The sequence below is a fragment of the Cervus canadensis genome, chromosome 29 (genome assembly GCF_019320065.1).
Source record: "Cervus canadensis isolate Bull #8, Minnesota chromosome 29, ASM1932006v1, whole genome shotgun sequence".
Lineage (NCBI taxonomy): Eukaryota > Metazoa > Chordata > Mammalia > Artiodactyla > Cervidae > Cervus > Cervus canadensis.
The window spans coordinates 2,632,484-2,650,556 of record NC_057414.1 but is presented as its reverse complement, the minus strand read 5'-3'; the positions used below and the strand labels follow the sequence as shown (position 1 = coordinate 2,650,556).

The following is an 18,073-nucleotide window of genomic DNA, read 5'->3' as shown; positions in this document are numbered from 1 at the left end:
GGAGTTTACACCCACACCTTAAAGGAAATATTTCTCCAGAGTCATCTTCAACTGCAGAGATGTATCTCCACCCTTAATCAAGGCAACTTTTGATACCATGCTGCAGAAAAGTTTAGGTTTCTGGAGTTGGAGCTGTCAAACTTCCTTTTCAGAAATTGGTCCGGTTTAGTAAAGAATATCTGTGGTAAGGCGCTTTAGTCATGTCCAACTCTTTGCGACCCCATGGACTGTAGCTCTCCAGGCTCCTCAGTCCATGGGATTCTGTAGACAAGAATGCTGAAGTGGGTTGCATGCCTTCCTTCAGGGGATCTTCCCCACCCAGGGATTGAATCCACTGTCTCTGGCATTGCTGGCAGATTGTTTACCTGTGAGCCACCAGGGAAGCCCATCAGTATAATTTAACCATGTCCATTTAGGTCATTCCTGCCAAACAAAAACTACCCTTGAAAAAACTCCTTGAAGATCTGAAATTACAACATTCAAGCCCCTCTCCCCATCCTGGCCTTCAAATAATCTCAGCCCATTCTTTGTTAGGGCTCTGGTTACAAAGATCACGTGCTTGTTTACCCCTGGAGATTATGGATTTCCCCAAGCATCTAACTCTAAGGCAGTCAAGCTTTAAGAAGGGAAACTGTTTCCTCCTTCCAGGGACCACAGCCCTTTCCCTCCCCACATAAATATGGAACTAATTTTGATTTCTTTTTCTTGCAACTTAGATACCTAGCTTGTCAACAGTCACTCAAAAAGAATTTTATAAAGGTTAAAGAATTAGAGTTAGCCAAATTGTGAAATTGAGACTCTTTAGGGACTCAATTTCTGTAGTCATAGGTCAAGCAGAATTATATGAATTTGGAGGTGTGGATTTTAGTGGGTTTAGGTTGTGGAGATTGTCAACTCAGATAAACTGAAGCAAAAGGTGGATTTTCTCAATATTTCTGAATAGGCTTTAAGTATAATTAACAACAGCTGGCAAACGCTTACGTCTCTTTCCATTTGTACTGGCCACTAGCCCAAATAAGAGAAATGGATGTTTGCCAGTCATAAAGCTAAAAGCATCAATAGGGAAAGCCATTTTAAATTGCAAAACCACAAGTGGATATACAGTGTACAGAAATGGAACTTTCCATTCTTTTCTCTCAGCATCAGTTGCGTTTATTCAAATACTTATTGCCTATGTGCCAGGCACTGTGCTGGGTCCTGAAGTTGCTATCAAGATGAGTGAGGGGGACTTCCCTGGTGGCTCAGTGGTTAAGACTCCACCTTCCAATGTAGGGGGTGTGGGTTTGATCCCTGGTCAGGGATCTAAGGTCCCATATGCTGAGGGGTGTGGTCAAAAGTTAAAAAAAAAAAAATAGATGAATGAAGAAGCCTGCCCTTGAGTTCTTTACCACCCAGTTGGGAAGCGAGGTGAGAGGAGTGGCAGGAAACACTGCTAACTAAAGTATTAAAATAAAAAGTCTGTTCTCAGTTGATAACACAGGGGTGAGTCATGCATTCTAGAAGCACAGAAAATAACTAACTCTGCCCAGAAAGCTTCAAAGAGAAGATGCACTTGAATCTGATCTTGAAAGATGAAAGGTCACCAAAGAAGGGGAGAGGAATTCAATGCCCGTTTGATGCCTAGCCTTCTTATGGACACTGTCAGTAAATTCCATATGGTTGGGATTAATCTTGTTCATTGTTGTATGCCTGGCACCCAGCTCAGCACTTGGCACACACCAAGTGTTCTAAAATATTAGTTGACCCGATTGACTAAAAATATTCTTGGCAGAGAGAACCACATGTACAATAACAAATAAACAACACAATGATTTTTCTAGACTGTGGTTTGTAATATCAGCACCATCAGCTCCTGCAAAGGAAAGAGAACTCTCCCAAGACAGCTCAAAAGAGTAGACTCTAGAGAGGAAGCTGTGACCTGAGTTTTAGACCCAGTCCTGTTATTAACAAGTTACCTGACTTTGAATCAATGATTATCCTGCACCAACCTAAGTCTTATCACTTGTAAAATATCATTTATTATTACAATATTATATACTGTAAAAAAACAACAACCCAAAAAAAGATTACTAGAAGGGAAAAGAATGTAGCACCAGGTCTTTTCTCTTATTTTCTAAATGCAAAATTAATACATGTTTCTCAGTTTTAGGGACTCCCAGGAGGCGCTAATGGTAAAGAATTGGCCCACTAATGCAGGACATGCAAGAGACTGCGGTTCAATCCCTGGGTGGAGAAGATCCTCTGGAGGAGGAAATGGCAACCAACTCCTGTATTCTTGCCTGGGAATTCCATGGACAGAGGAGCCTGGCGGGCTACAGTCCATGGAGTTGCAAAGAGTTGGACATGACTAAGCGTCTGAGCACACTCCCAACTTTAAGATGCAGATGGAGTGCATACCGGTCATTTCTCTCTCCCTCACCAAAATTGAAAGGCTGATAAAAAAAAAAAATAGGTTAGTAAATCCTCAGAAAGAAAGAAGGAAGTTTCTTTGGAGCAGAATCCATGATCAAGTGGAAACCAGAGCAGCAGGCTGAGGCTCCCGCCACCTCAAAGCTCTTGCTCTTTGTTACATGCTGCCCCGATGGGGGGCCTTCCGGTTCTCTCAGATCTAATCAAAGTGATGAAGAGATAGAAAATAATTGAAACTGACAGGAAAGATAAGAGGTCTTGAGGTTACAGAGATTTTATCATCAGTCTAATGCAGGTGTTTTGAAAATGTTCTGTGCTGTGGATCTCTCTTTAGCAGTTTAGTGAAGACAGCAGAAGCCCTTCTGTCTTAAGTCCTATCTGGCTACTATAACAAAATACCACAGACTGGAGAGCTTATAACAACAGAAATTTATTTCTCACAATTCTGGAGGCTGAGCAGTCTAAGATCGAGGTGTTGGCATGGTCGCGTTCTGTTGAGGGCTATTTTCCTGGTCCACAGCCAATACTCTTACTATCCCTTACATGATGGAAGGGGTGAGAGAGAGCATTCTGGGGCTTCTATTACAAGGGCACTAATCCCATTTATGGTGGCCCCCTGGTAAAGAATCTGCCTGCCAATGCAGGAGACGATGGTCCAAGGCCTGGGTCGGGAAGATCCCCTGGAAAAGGAAATAGCAACCTACTCCAGTATTCTCGCCTGGGAAATCCCAAGGACAGAGGGGCCTGGTGGGCTCTAGTCCATGAGGTCACAAAGAGTCAGACATGACAGAGCAACTAAGCAACAACCACAACAAATCCCATTTATGAAGGCTCTATCCTCACGACCTAAGCACCTCTCAAGTCCCTACCTCCTATTACATTGGGTATTAGAATTTCAGCATATGATTTTTAGGGGAGCACAAACATTCAGACCAGATTAATACCTTCAAATGCATCAAATAAAGTATACAAAATTATATAAGAAATCAACTATATTGAAATGCAGTTATCAAAATATTAGTATTTCATCATGTGTTAACATATTAACAAATTGAATAATAAGATGCGATGTGAACGTGGGAAAGTCACTCAGTCGTGTCTGACGCTTTGTGACCCCAGGGACTATACAGTCCATGGAATCCTCTAGGCCAGGATGCTGGAGTGGGTAGCCTTTCCTGTCTCCAGGGGATCTTCCCAACCCAAGAATCGAACCCAGGTCTCTCACATTGCAGGCGGATTCTTTACCAGCTGAGCCACAAGGGAAGCCCAATAAGACATGATAGGCAGCTTATTAGCATTTTTGAGATATCTGCCACAGTTGTAACATAATATGATAACATCTGTGATTTCTCTTGGTGACAATGTCACAGATACTGCATTTTGGTGCATTAATGTATTTTGTTGCCTATATGCAAATAGAACAATTTATTTCTATTTTTTATTTATTTTTTATTTTATTCTATTTTATTCAAAATAAAATAATTTATTTCAGTTAGAGGCTAGTGAAAATTAAAACTTAATAGGTTTTTTCATCTAATTACATGGACTCCCCTGAATTCTATCCAAAGATCTCAAGTTAAAAAAACTCTGGCCTAATAGAACTTCCAGGAGATTTCCTTGGAACAGAGGATATGTGATTCTTTAATTTGTAGACCTGAAAAAAAAGACATGACACTTCAGATTAAGAGAGTTCATGAAATTCTAGCAGAATAATACAAAAAATGAAATAAAGAAACATAACTGAAACTTATGATAAAATATCAGTCATAAAGAGAAAACCCTAAAACTACCAGAGTAGAAAGATGAACTACAAAGGAAGGGGGTTCAAATAACCCTGGATATCTGATTAGCAAATTCTACGCAAGCAAGCAATGCAAATCTTTTTGTTTTTTAAATACTGAGGGGAAATTTACTGTGAATCTACAACTCCATTCATAACCAGATTATCAGTAGCTTTGAGGGAGAGTGAAATTAAAGCCTTTTTTGGACATTAAAGATTTAGAATCATTAGCACTCATGACCTAAAATAAACTGTATCAAGAAAAGGAAGTGTTGGAATGCAAGTATAATGTACACTAAGTGGGAAAACATTAAGTAATACAGTAGTATAAAACATAAGTAAAAGAGCAGTGTCCTGACCCTTCAAAGCACTTGTAGGTTTTTAAATACCAGAGTTTCAAAAAACGTTGTTTAAAGAAAAGCAATAGAATTTTCACAAAGAGAAGCAAAATGCTGGTACTACATTTCATGCATAGGTTTTTAAAGAACTTGTGAAAATTTAGAAAAAGAGGTACTTTATTAAGGAAGGACGGGGCTTCCCAGGTAGCTCAAGCTGGTGAAGAATCTGCCTGCAATGCGGGAGACCCCTAGTTCAAATCCTGGGCCAGGAAGATCCTCTGGAGAAGGGATAGGCTACTCATTCCAGTATTCTTGGGCTTCCCTGGTGGCTCAGTTGGTGAAGAATCCACCTGCAAAGTGGGAGACCTGAGTTTGATCCCTGGATTGGGAAGATCCCTTGTAGGAGGGTATGAAAACCCACTCCAGTATTCTTGTCTGGAGAATCCCCATGGACTGAGGAGCCTGGAAGGCTGCAGTCTATGGGGTCACAAAGAGTTGGACATGACTGAGTGACTAAGCACACACATTAAGGAAGGACACAGGATGTAGCTAAATCCCAGAACAAACAATTGTTTGAGTCTCGTTATGGTCAACAATAATGGGAAAGACTAGAGATCTCTTCAAGAAAATTAGAGATACCAAGGGAACATTTCATGCAAAGATGGGCTCAATAAAGCACAGAAATGGTATGGACCTAACAGAGGCAGAAGAAATTAAGAAGTAAGAATACAGAGAAGAACTATACAAAAAGATCTTAATGATCTGATAACCATGATGGTGTGATCAATCACCTAGAGCCAGGCATCCTGGAGTGTGAAGTCAAGTGGGCCTTAGAAAGCATCACTACGAACAAAACTAGTGGAGGTAATGGAATTCCAGCTGAGCTGTTTCAAGGTAGATGTTGAAAGAGATGATGCAGTGAAAATGCTGCACTCAATATGCCAGCAAATATGGAAAACTCAGCAGTGGCTACAGGACTGGAAAAGGGTCAGTTTTCATTCCAATCCCAAAGAAGAGCAATACCAAAGAATGTTCAAATTACTGCACAATTGCTCTCATTTCACATGTTAGCAAAGTAATGCTCAAAATCGTACAAGCTGGGCTTCAACAGTACGTGAACTGTGAACTTCCAGATGCATAAGCTAGATTTAGAAAAGGCACAGGAACCAGAGATCAAATTGCCAACATCCGTTGGATCATAGAAAGAGCAAGAGAATGAAAAAAAAAAATCTAATCTGCTTCATTGACTACACTAAAGCCTTTGACTGAATGGATCACAACAAACTGTGGAAAATTCTTCAAGAGATGGGAATACCAGACCACCTGACCTGCCTCCTGAGAAACCTGTATGCAGGTCAAGAAGCAACAGTTAGAACCAGACATGGAACAACTGATTGGTTCCAAATTATTGGAAAGGAGTACTTCAAGGCTGTATCTTATCACCCTGCTTATTTAATTTATATGCAGAGTACATTATGCAAAATGCCGGGCAGAATGAAGCACAAGCTGGAATCAAGATTGCCAGGAAAAATATCAATAACCTCAGATATTTGGGCAGATGACACCACCCTTATGGCAGAAACCAAAGAGGTACTAAAGAGCCTCTTGATGAAAGTGAAAGAGGAGAGTGACAAAGCTGGCTTAAAACTCAACATTCAAAAAACTAAGATCACGGCATCTGGTCCCATCACTTCATGGCAAATAGATGGGGAAACAATGGAAACAGTGACAGACTTTCTTTTCTTGGGCTCCAAAATCACTGCAGATGGTGACTGCAGTCATGAAATTAAAAGACGCTTGCTCCTTGGAAGAAAAGAATGACACACCTAGATAGCGTATGAAAAAGCAAAGATATTATTTTGCTTACAAAGGTTGAATAGTCAAAGCGATGGTTTTTCCAGTAGTCATGTACTGTAATCCATACAAAGGATTACAAATGTAAACTACTCCTTTTTGTTTTTTTTCTAATCCTAAAGCAGAGATCATTCTCCCTTAGATTTATTAGAATACTCTTTGTATTCCTTTGGATCTGAGAGCTTGATTGAAATTTCCCATTCACCATCCAACTCACTGTGAAAGTATGAAAGTGTTAGCCGCTCAGTCGTGTCTGACTCTTTGTGACCTATGAACTGTGGCCCGCCAGGCTCCTCTGTCCATGGAGTTCTCCAGGCAAGAATACTGGAGTGGATTGCCATTCCCTCCTCTAGGAGATCTTCCCTAACCAGGGACTGAACCTGGGTCTCCTCCATTACAGGCAGATTCCTTACCATCTGAGCCACCAGGGAAGCCCTCATTAGCACTGTCATTTTTGGCATCTGTGACAACAATAACTGTGTTCTTCTCTTTTCAAATATCTTTTAAGCTTCAAGTCTCCATTTAGCAGTTCATTAAGAGAAATTGCATGCTTTTAATTGTAATTTAAAAAATTTCCTTATTTCTTGGTAGGTATTTGCTGTGCCACATTGTAAACATAATGCTTATCATTATGCATGCAAACTACAGGTGCTATTACATTCAGAAGCAACAGATAATTAGTGACTGTATTCCTTGTTTGGTGATTAAAATGCTATTCTTTAAGTATTGTACATCCTAACTCGACAGTTTGTTGCTCATAATTGGCATTTCACTTTATTTTAAATATGTGTTATGAATTTCGGGGTTGATGCACAGCATATTTTATTTTTTCCCATTTGATAACAGGTTTCCCATTCAGCCTTTGCTTGAGGACCATCAGATTTTCAGGGATGGATTATTGAAGTTAAGTAGGATAAGTCTGTGTGATCAGTCCTTTAATTTCTGTGGACAAGTCTATGCTGTCTTTCTTATACTCTTAAATTTTTTAAAAATTTTGTATGTTTATTTTTGGTTGCACTATGTCTTCATTGCTTGTGCAGGTTTTCTCTGGTTGCGGGATGCAGAGGCTACTCTAGGTTGCCATGCGCTGGCTTCTCATTGCAGTGGCTTCTCTTGCTGTGGAGCACAGGTTCTAGGCTCATGGGCTTCAGTAGTGGTGGCAAACAGGCTCAGGAGTCGTGGTACACAGACTTAACTGTTTTGCAGCACGTTCAGGAATCTTCCTGAACCAGGGATCAAACCCAGGGCCCCTTGCATTGGCACGTGGATTCTTATCCACTGCACCACCAGGGAAATCCATAAGCCTCTCATATTTTGAACTGGAGATTTAAAACAAAACAAAACAAAACAAAACAAAACTGTGATTATCCTGTTCCCATCCTATCATTGTGTACTGGCTATGTTAAAGAAAGAGATAACTTGAACGTGACAGTGTCTTTGTTCCTACAGAAGATCCTGGATGTTGAACAAGATGGGGTAAATGCATGGGAATTTTGTACCCCTTGAGAAGGAGTGGTTATCATTATCTGGGGGAAAGGATGTGCCCAGATATTTTGGCAGCCAAAGGCATAGAACTACAGCAGACACTGCTGGTTGCTCCCAGTATCTGTGCTTTTCATTTTGCTCAATAATGAAACCCCAAATGTTAGCTGGGCATTTGCCCAACCAATAAAAAAGGTTATATTTCCCAGTCTCTCTTGCAACTAAGTGTGGCCATGTGGCAAAGTTTGTGCAATGTTTGTAAGGAGAAGTGGTTTGTATAGATCTACTGTGAAGTTTACTTAAGAAGAGGAAGTTATGTCCTCTCTTCCTCTTTGACTGGTCTTCCTCTCTAGCATGTGGATGTTATGGCTCAAGGTGAAGGGGCCAACTTACAAGTTAGGATGGAAATCACAGGTAACAGTTTGCAGAGCAATCTGTCAGAAGGAGTTTGGGATCCCTGATGGATATAGAGCCACCATCTTAGACTAAGACTGTCTATGTTGGTCCGAGAGAGAGACCAACGTTTATCTTTTCTACCACTGTTACTCTGAACTTTCAATCTGAGTACTTTTCTTTTATTATCTCAGTTTATACTATCAATATATTATCATCACACCTATCTTATCTTGTTTGGCTTTCTTATAACTTAGTTTTCAGGTAACTAGTTGTTTTGTTTAAAATATTTGGGAAGGCATTTCTTGAGTTGTGCACAAAAGTAGTGGTATTCAACAGTCTAATGGAAATCTTTGATATGTCACTTAAATGAATGATATTTCCTTCATTTATTGTTTTGAAAGGGCCCATTGGGGAAGTTCAGTTCAGTTCAGTTGTTCAGTCGTGTCCGACTCTTTGCGACCCCATGGACTGCAGCACGCTTTCCCTGTCCATCACCAACTCCAATTTCTCCATTGGGGAAGAGGACAAAGAAAAACAAAATCTAACACTATTCCAACTGACTGAGCTGTAGAAATGGAAGCTGCTTAACACTCAAGATGGTATTCCACTGTCATTTTATGAGTTTTCCTTAAAGTGAGACAACTACAATGTTTCCCAATTTCTCTCCAAGTAACAATCGCTTCTTAATCCCATCCCTTCCACTTACATGTCACTCATATTTAATATATGTAGATTTCTTTTTAATGGCCTCTTTAGAGCTAGCATAAATCATCTTGCTTTGAAAAGGTACACTCTTAGAAGCCCAGAATATCAATACTAGGTATTGATAGTAGGTATTTAGTCTTTTTTGTTGTGTGTATGGCATCAATAGATCAATATTAGGTATTCTTAGACTATAGATCAATACTAGGTATTCTTAAACTTTTTTGTTGTTTATATGGCATCATACACAGCAAACTGGTAATCATTCAGAGGTAGCAACTTCACAACAAAATGTCTAGGGGTCCTCCGTGGTATCACTAGTGTCATTTGTTAAGATCAGTTTTGGTTCCTCTATTATAATTATTTGTCTTTCCTCATCATTTAAACAGAACCTTCTTTCATCTTCTTTTGTGTTGATATTTCTTTATTTTCCTATCATTAAAACCTTTGGTAACTTCGTCATCCACTGTAACTTCAAAAGTCATAGTGCCTGGGGCTGAAATGCCAGCTCAGGCCCCAGCTCTATGGCACTGGGAGGAGATGGAGAAGTAGGTGGAAACCTTTCTTGTTCACAGCTGAATCTACCGAACTTAGAATAGTGCCTGAAAATAATGTGTGTGTGTGTGCTCAGCCATGTCTCACTCTTTGTGACCCCATGGAGTGCAGCCTGCTAGCTCCTTTGTCTATGGAATTTTCTAGACAAGTATACTGGAGCAGGTTACCATTTTCTATTTCAGGGGTTCTTCTTGACCCAGGGATCAAACCCGCGTTTCCTGCAGGCAGATTCTTTGCCATGGAGCCACCTGGGAAGCCTGCCTGTAAATAGTATGTGCTTGGTAAATATTTACAGAATGAATAAATGAAGACTAGATTAGAATGGGATTCATCTAAGGGCTCTATATAAAAGTAATAGTATTAAACAGTCTAATGACAAGCTCCTGCTTTAAGACACTTTAGAATTTGAAATTCCAGGGAACCTGGAAAGTTATGTGTGAGGAAACTGACTCTTACAGAGTTTATAAGTCTCATGGGCCACATAGGTTGCTTGTCATGCCAACTGTTGGCAGCCCTCTAGCCAGGCACCAGTTCTAAGACCACGGCTGTCTCTACTAGGTGTACGATTTTAAGCAGAGTCCCCCTAAAATCGAGTTCTCTTCCCAAGTTTATGAATAATCTCGCTATCTAAAACTTAATTTCCTTCCTCACCCTCCCACGACCTCAATCCTGTGCTAAGTGAACACTAATCAACTAGTCAGATGACTGAAACTGCTGTTGCTGATACAATTGCTAATATACTAAAATAGCTATTATAGATAACATCATTAATGTACAAACTCAGCCTGTTTCTCCACAGCAAGATGAGCTCACAGACCCCTAAGCCATGGGCCACCTGACCTGAGAATCCAAGACATCCTGATTTCCAAAACTACCATAAAAAAAAAAAAAAGTCACAAGATGATTCATCCTAGTCTCTGTTTTCCCTTTTTAAGAAACCCCTAACTCACTGACCAAGTGGGAGCAGATCTGAGGCTTGTCAAGAAGTCAGTCTCTCTCACCCTCTTGCTTGGTGGTGGTTGGTGTTCGGTCGGTGTCCGACTCTTTGCGACCCCAAGGACTACAGCACGCTAGGCTTCCCTGTCCTTCATAATCTCCCTGTACCCTGCAATAAACCCTTCCTTTGCTGCAAACACCTGCTGTCAGAGTCTGGCTTTCTGCGCCTGGGGCAAGTGAGTCCTTGCTGGGTTACATACTTGGCTGATGCGTACCTGTGAGGATGCTGTAGATAGGATGGATGGCTCAGTGGCCCAGGGTTTGGGGACAAAGACATACTGGCGTCCTTTCCCTTACAAGAAGGGAAAGGGCACAACTAGCAAATTTGTTGAGCCTTCTCAGGCACCGCCGAGCTTAGAAAGCCGAGTCATCGAGGGCGCTGCTGGATCCCAACCAGCAGACAGTCTCAGCTATTTATTATTTATTACCTGGCGCTCCAGGGCAGGGGAGCTGGCCCTTCTGAGGAGGATGGTTGTCTGGGCTCGCCTCTGGCAACCGTCTTCCTCCACCAGTTCCCAACAAACCCATTTCACCCATTCTTCCACTGCCCTCAGTTCTACTTGGCTGGGCTTTGAGAGCACCGAGGCTGGAGTACTCAGTGACCCAACGCGCCCATTGGGGCGCGTCTGTCAGGGCGCGCGCGGCGCGGGCCGTGAGGAGGCGGGCGGGCGGCGCGTCGCCGAGCGGCGCTCTAGCTCCCCGCGTCGGCGGCGCGCGCCGCTCGGGGACGCGCTTGGCCGGGGGCGCGCGGGGGCGCGGGCGCCGGCGGGGGCGCGCACGCTCCGCCTCTCCCCGCCTCCCCGGCTGCGCGCCCCGCCCCCTCGAGCTGCTATACGCCGAGCGCCCAACATCCGAGGACTTTGGCCCCGAGTAACCCCGCTCGCGTTACCTTTCCCCTCTTTTCCGCGCCTCCCCGGGGGCCGGCCCCGGCTGGCCCGCCGCGGCAGGGTGCGCGCCGCCCTCCCAGCTTCCTCCCTCGCGAGCGCCGGCTCAGCCCCTCCCGGCCCCCGCGCGCGGCTCCTCGTCATGGCGGCGCTCAGCAAGTCCATCCCTCACAACTGCTACGAGATCGGCCACACTTGGCATCCGTCTTGCTGGCTTTCCTTCCTGCACATCACCAGGGGCGCCCTGGAGGAGTCCCTGAAAATCTATGCCCCCTTGTACTTGGTGAGCCCCGTCAGCCCTCCCCCAGGCCGAGGGCGGTGTGCGCGATGGGCTCCGGCGGGGCGGGCTCGGGGCGCCCGCTGTCTTGTCAGCCTCTCCTTGGGAGCGATCAGGGGTGTTTTTTGGGGGGCAGGAGTGGGTGGGCTTGGGGAGGCGGGGAGATCGCAAGGGGCTGATAACCTAAATCCCGCTGGGACGGAAGAAGGGGGAAGGGAGTTAAGAGGTTGAGCTGTCATCTGAACGTCTGCTGTTGGGGGAGAAGATGTGTTCTCAACTTCAGGATTAAGTTTGGGGGCCACGTCAAACTGTAAATGCACACACCTGCGTTGCTTTTCCTCTCTCCTGCCTTGTGATGGAGAGGTCTTCGTAGGTCAGCGAGGGGATGAGAAATGGCCTGCAGTCATTCCTCACCTAATTCCCTCTGTTTTGGCGTTCCTCTCGCCCCACCCCCACCCCCAGGTTTGTTTTTTTTTTTTTTTAAGGGCATATTTGACATCAGGTCCCCATGACCTCAGATCTTGTGTCAATTTGGGAATGACAGGATTGTGGCTTGAAGGTTTTGCAAAGTGTTTTTGCAGGTTCACAAAGTGGTCTCCAGGTTGAGATTTTGCTCGGTGTTGTAAAAGGTGATTCCAGTCTAGGAGTCAGTGAAGGTGTCTAGGAGATCTGACGTAGGTCACTTGTAGGTCCTTTATTCCACAGCTTTACAGGTAGGGCAGTCTAAATTTGGAGCTTTAAATAGAGACTGTTTGAAAATATGTGTATGTATCACTGAGAGTTGTTAGTTTGTTCTTACATGTTCTAACCAGCATCTCTCTCTCTCTCTTTCTTTTTCCCCAGTAATCTCATCCTTTGTATTAAAGATTTCTTTAATCTTTAATTAACCAAGATCACTTTGGTTATTTAAGTTTATTGTCTTATTTTCTTGCCCAATAGAGTCTATGTCCTAAGAAGGCAGAGGTATATTTTTTGTATGTTTCCTAAAAGTTCTAGTCAGTATTCAGTGGATGGTCAGTTCTTCTCATTGAGTAATAATTTAAATTTATACCCTAATATTCCTGAAGGTGTGTCATGGCCATAGCTGTAGAATTCTTCAGAAGTCTGATTATTTATTACAGAGATAACCGAGCAGAAGATGGTAACTTTCTCTGGGCTTGCAGAAGCCAGTTTCATTTGTATCATATTCACTGGTGCTTTTAAAACTTAACGTGTGTTAGGAGTCTGCTGGGGGAGCATGTTAAAATGGGGGTTCTGATTCAGTAGATCTTGGTGGGGCCTGAAATTCTACATTTCTGACCCACTCCCAGGTGATATTAATGCTTCTGGACCAAGAGTCATGCTTTGAATAGTAAGGATCTGGAGCAGAGGCTGATAATAAACTTATCCTTAGAGCGATAAATGTCTTCCTTGATTTTCTTTGGCAGAGATCCATGTTTATCTGCTTTTCCACTTGAATGGTCGCTAGTCGATAGCTCATTTATTAAAAAAAAAAAAAAAGAATATGTACAAACATGATTGAGCTTTTGGTGTATTCAGAGATTTTTCATTCCCTTATAGGATTATGAAGTTATGTGGGGAGTCTATGGTATGTACTTTCTCTCTTTGAAAATCCATAGCAATTTTATTGTGCCTCATTCATTCATTCAACAATGATTTGTTGAATGCCTGATATTTTTCATATTTACAGCCTAGATAATTTATTGGTTATGTTCCATGAGGAGTAGTTCAGAGGAGCAACAGAAACATAGGTTCTTCTATGCCAGCAGGTGGGGTAGGGGCAAAAGGGTCAAGAGAAGTTTGTGTTTTACTATTCTCTCTCCAGCTAGGTTAAATACTTATTGAAAACAGATTCTTGATCTTATTTGATCTTGTATCTGTGTTTGGATTATAGCTGGGTAATTCAAAGTTTGGTCGCTATTCATGAGTGGTTGTGAAGTAAAATTAGTGGGAATTGACTGGTATTTTAAGTGAAATAGAAAAGAAGAGGAAAAAAAAAAAATGAGAGGGCACCACAGGTGGTATGGATAAGTGTTATTACAGTTTTGTTTGTTGTATTTGTATAGGTGGCTGAGGCTCTTAGACCATATAGCAGCACTTTGTTCTTTGTCTGTGTTGGGCAGTTGTTTAAATGTGTAATTCAGGTGCCACAAGGCAGTGGGGGGAAGAAATGGGCTTTTGAAGGCTATCAGCCACTTCTGATTTTGAATCTCAACTCAGTCACTCACTGTTTGACTTTATGCAAGTTACCCTGACTCCCTCTGTGAGAATTAAGTGAAGTAATACACTGAAGACTATCACATTTTCTAGTTCATAATAGGTCTTGAATAATTAGGCATTTTTTTGTTCCCCGTTCCCTTGGTGGCACTTAAGTTAGATACAGGTAGGGAGGGCTCCTTGGAAGAAGTAACATTTGACTTGGGCCTTGAAGAGAAGGATCACAGACACTGATTCATGTAGTAGATAATTTATAGAATACTTAATGGAGCAGAAGGAGAAAAGTGTGAATTGAGGCAGAAATCCAAATGGTTTTGTAAAAGTAGTAGTGTATTGATTGACTGAAGCAGAAGTTTTGCATATAGGCTGTATGAGTAATGACAACTCTTATTTACTGAACACTCATGGAGCTAGCTTCCCTGATACCTCATTTGGTAAAGAATCCGCCTGCAATGCAGGAGACCCCGATTCGATTGCTGGGTCAGGAAGATCCTCAGGAGAAGAGATCAGCTACCCACTCCAGTATTCTTGGGTTTCCCTTGTGGCTCAGCTGGTAAAGAATCTGCCTGCAATGTGGGAGACCTGGGTTCCATCCCTGGGTTGGGAAGATCCCCTGGAGAAGGGAAAGGCTACCCACTCCAGTATTCTGGCCTGGAGAATTCCATGAACTATATAGTCCATGGGGTCACAAAGAGTTGGGCATGATTGAGCAACTTTCACTTTTACTTTCACGGGCTGAGACCTTTACGTATCTTATTTAATGCTTATACAACTCTCTCTTATCCCCATTTCATAGGTAGGAAAACTGAAAATTAGGGACTAAGCAGTTTCCAAGATGAAGAGTTAGTAAAGGGAAGGGACAGGCTTTTGTTTTTTTTTTTTTTGACTCAAAGACTGAAGGTCAGGCTGAGGATGTCATGAGGTTTTTTTGAACAAAGGGGTTACAAGTACAGAATGGTGTCTTCAGATGATGAATCTGGTTGAAATGGGTAGACTGGATTGGAAAGACTGTTTCGGAGTTGATGCAGTGTATTCATTTAAGTGATAGAAAATCCGTTTTCATGGAATCCCACTTTGTAACTTGTTAGCAGTGTGACCTCAGGAAAATTATCTCACCTCTTTGAGCCTTAGTCTCTTTGGGTATAATTATACCCATCTCTTTTGGGCTGCTGTGAAGATTTAAATGGGATAATAGTATGTAGGAATAGCAGCTATCACGTAGGAGGGCCCTAATCAAGGGTTGGTGTTATTAAAATAGTGCATTTGTTATGATCTTTGTCTCCACCTCTGATTAGAATGGTGGTTTGTATTCAGAACTAGCATGGTACTTCAGTAGGTGCTTCAGTAAGTGTCTGAATGAGTGCAAGTATGAATGAATGAACTCTTGAATAATTCAGGAGTGAAGAAATAGTATTTGGCAGGCCTAAGGTAGTGGCAGAGAGAATGGAAGGGCAGTTTTAGAGGCATTTCACAGGAGAGGCATTTCATAGGAAGGATGAACAGGACTTAGAGATTGAGAAGGTCGGGGCAGTGTGAAGGCTTGTTTATGCTTCCAGGATTTCAAGTCTGACTGATGGTGTCGCCATCATCATTGATAGAAGAGAAGTTGAAGGGAAGCTGGGTTGAGGGAAAACTTTAATCAGAAATGTTTTCTAGAGCTTATAGAAATCTGCTTTTCATTTAAAATGTTACCTTGTGTGTTGTACTAAACTGATTCCTTTTGTTCCTTTCTGGTATCCTTGCGGTCTGTACATCTGCTCTTGTGTTTCTTTCTCATCATGGTATCTAGCATCCATGTCTTAGTATCACCTTCACTTTCTAGTGCTTAAGCCATTAGAAATGTAGCGATCTATGCCTTTTCACATTGAATCTATGTGTTTTTGTGATTTGTAAAAAGCATCAATCCTCATTATCAATCCATTTGATAGAGTTTTTTTTTAAGAACCTACAGCATGGCAACCCACTCCAGTACTCTTGCCTGGAAAATCCCATGGATGGAGGAGCCTGGTAGGTTGCAGTCCATAGGGTCGCTAAGAGTCGGACACAACTGAGCGACTTCAATTCCACTTTTCATTTTCATGCATTGGAGAAGGAAATGGCAACCCACTCCAGTGTTCCTGTTTGGAGAATCTCGGGGATGGGGGATCCTGGTGGGCTGCTGTCTATGGGGTCGCACAGAGTTGGACACGACTGAAGCGACTTAGCAGCAGCAGCAGCAGCACAAATGTTATAATATATGCTAACAATTTACGTATATACCAAAAATATATTTCAGAAAGCTTTATTTCTTGAGTCTTAGTTATTGTCACACATTCACAGTAAGTGGTACCCATTGCTACACACATGAAACAGTTGTTAAACCACTAAAATTGATGAAAGCATAGTGTCCTTGGGACTTTGTGGTAAAGTTAGAATACACAGTTACTCATTTAGGAGGATGGACTCTGTGCTGTTCCAATTCTTAGGTGCCTTTTCTAAAGGGAAAACTTGCTAACTTACCTCAGGTGGTTCTAAGAGCTTCCTTATGTTTTTCCTAGTGTCTTTCCACAGGACTTCCAGATGAGGGTACTGGCATTTACTGTTAACTGACTTCAGAGAAGAACCTTTCTCAGTTTTGGGAAAGAGTGATTTAAAAATCTGCTTCTTTATTGACCTTCAGATGTTTACACCCTTCTTCAGAGTATGAAAATGGTTACTTAATATTTACTTCTGTTGAATCTTAACAGACTTGTTATATTATAAAGAGTCAGTTCATTACCTTTAGACTGAATAAATACTTAAGCGAGAGTTGGACTTCTAGGAATAAAAAAAGAAAAAAAAACTTATGGACAGTTTTTAGTTAGTTGTGAAAGACTTGAAAGGCAATGCCAAAGAATGCTCAAACTAACCCATAATTGCACTCATCTCACACACTAGCAAAGTAATGCTTGAAATTCTCCAAGCCAGGCTTCAACAGTTCATGAACTGTGAACTTCCAGATGTTCAAGCTGGATTTAGAAGAGGCAGAGGAACCAGAGATCATATTGCCAGCATCTGTTGGATCATCGAAAAAGCAAGAGAATTCCAGAAAAACATCTACTTCTGCTTTATTGACTATGCCAAAGCCTTTGACTGTCTGGATCACCACAAACTGTGGAAAATTCTTCAAGATATGGGAACACCAGACCACCTGACCTGCCTCTTGAGAAATCTGTACACAAGTCAAGAAGCAACAGTTAGAACTGGACATGAAATAGCAGACTGGTTCCAAATTGGGAAAGGAGTTCGTCAAGGCTGTATATTGTCACCGTGCTTATTTAACTTGTATGCAGAGCACATCATGAGAAATGCTTCATTGGGTGGAGCACAAGCTGGAATCAAGATTGCTGGGAGAAATATCAATAACCTCAGATATGCAGATGGCATCACCCTTATGGCAGAAAGCAAAGAAGAACTAAAGAACCTCTTGATGAAAGTGAAAAAGGAGAGTGAAAAAGTTGGTTTAAAACTCAACATTCAGAAAACTAAGATCATGGCATCTGTTCCCATCACTTCATGGGAAATAGATGGGGAAGCAATGGAAACAGTGGCTGACTTTATTTTTCTGGGCTCCAAAATCACTGCAGATGGTGACTGCAGCCATGAAATTAAAAGACACTTGCTCTTTGGAAGGAAAGTTATGAACAACCTAGATAGCATATTAAAAAGCAGAGACATTACTTTGCCAACAAAGGCCTGTCTAGTCAAAGGTATGGTTTTTCCAGTAGTCATGTATAGATGTGAGAGTTGGACTACAAAGAAAGCTGAATGCCGAAGAATTGATGCGTTTGAACTGTGATGTTGGAGAAGACTCTTGAGAGTCCCTTGGACTGCAAAGAGATCAAACCAGTCAATCCTAAAGGAGATCAGTCCTGGGTGTTCATTGTAAGGACTGATGTTGAAGCTGAAACTCCAATACTTTGGCCACCTGATGCGAAGAACTGACTCATTTGAATAAGACCCTGATGCTGGGAAAGATTGAAGGTAGGAGGAGAAGGGGAAGACAGAGGATGAGATGGTTGGATGGCATCACCGACTCAATGAACATGAGTTTGAGTAAATTCCAGGGAGTTGGTGATGGACAGGGAAGCCTGTCCTGCTGCAGTCCAAGGGGTTGCAAAGAGTTGGACATGACTGAGCAGCGGAACTGAATGTAAAATTTAAG

At 42.1% G+C, this 18,073-nt stretch overlaps 1 protein-coding gene and 1 pseudogene across 1 annotated transcript in view; one reads left to right on the top strand and one right to left on the bottom strand.

The window, feature by feature from the left end:
• Positions 1-8,869: 8,869 nt before the first annotated feature.
• Positions 8,870-9,446, bottom strand: LOC122431426 (annotated as a pseudogene).
• Positions 9,447-11,340: 1,894 nt separating this feature from the next.
• TMEM135 (transmembrane protein 135) overlaps positions 11,341-18,073 on the top strand; it is a 249,725-nt gene continuing 242,992 nt past the window's right edge. The window contains exon 1 of the mRNA XM_043452729.1: positions 11,341-11,679. Within this exon, the coding sequence (XP_043308664.1) occupies positions 11,539-11,679 (141 nt within the window). The 5' untranslated portion in view covers positions 11,341-11,538. The remainder of the gene's footprint in view (positions 11,680-18,073) is intronic.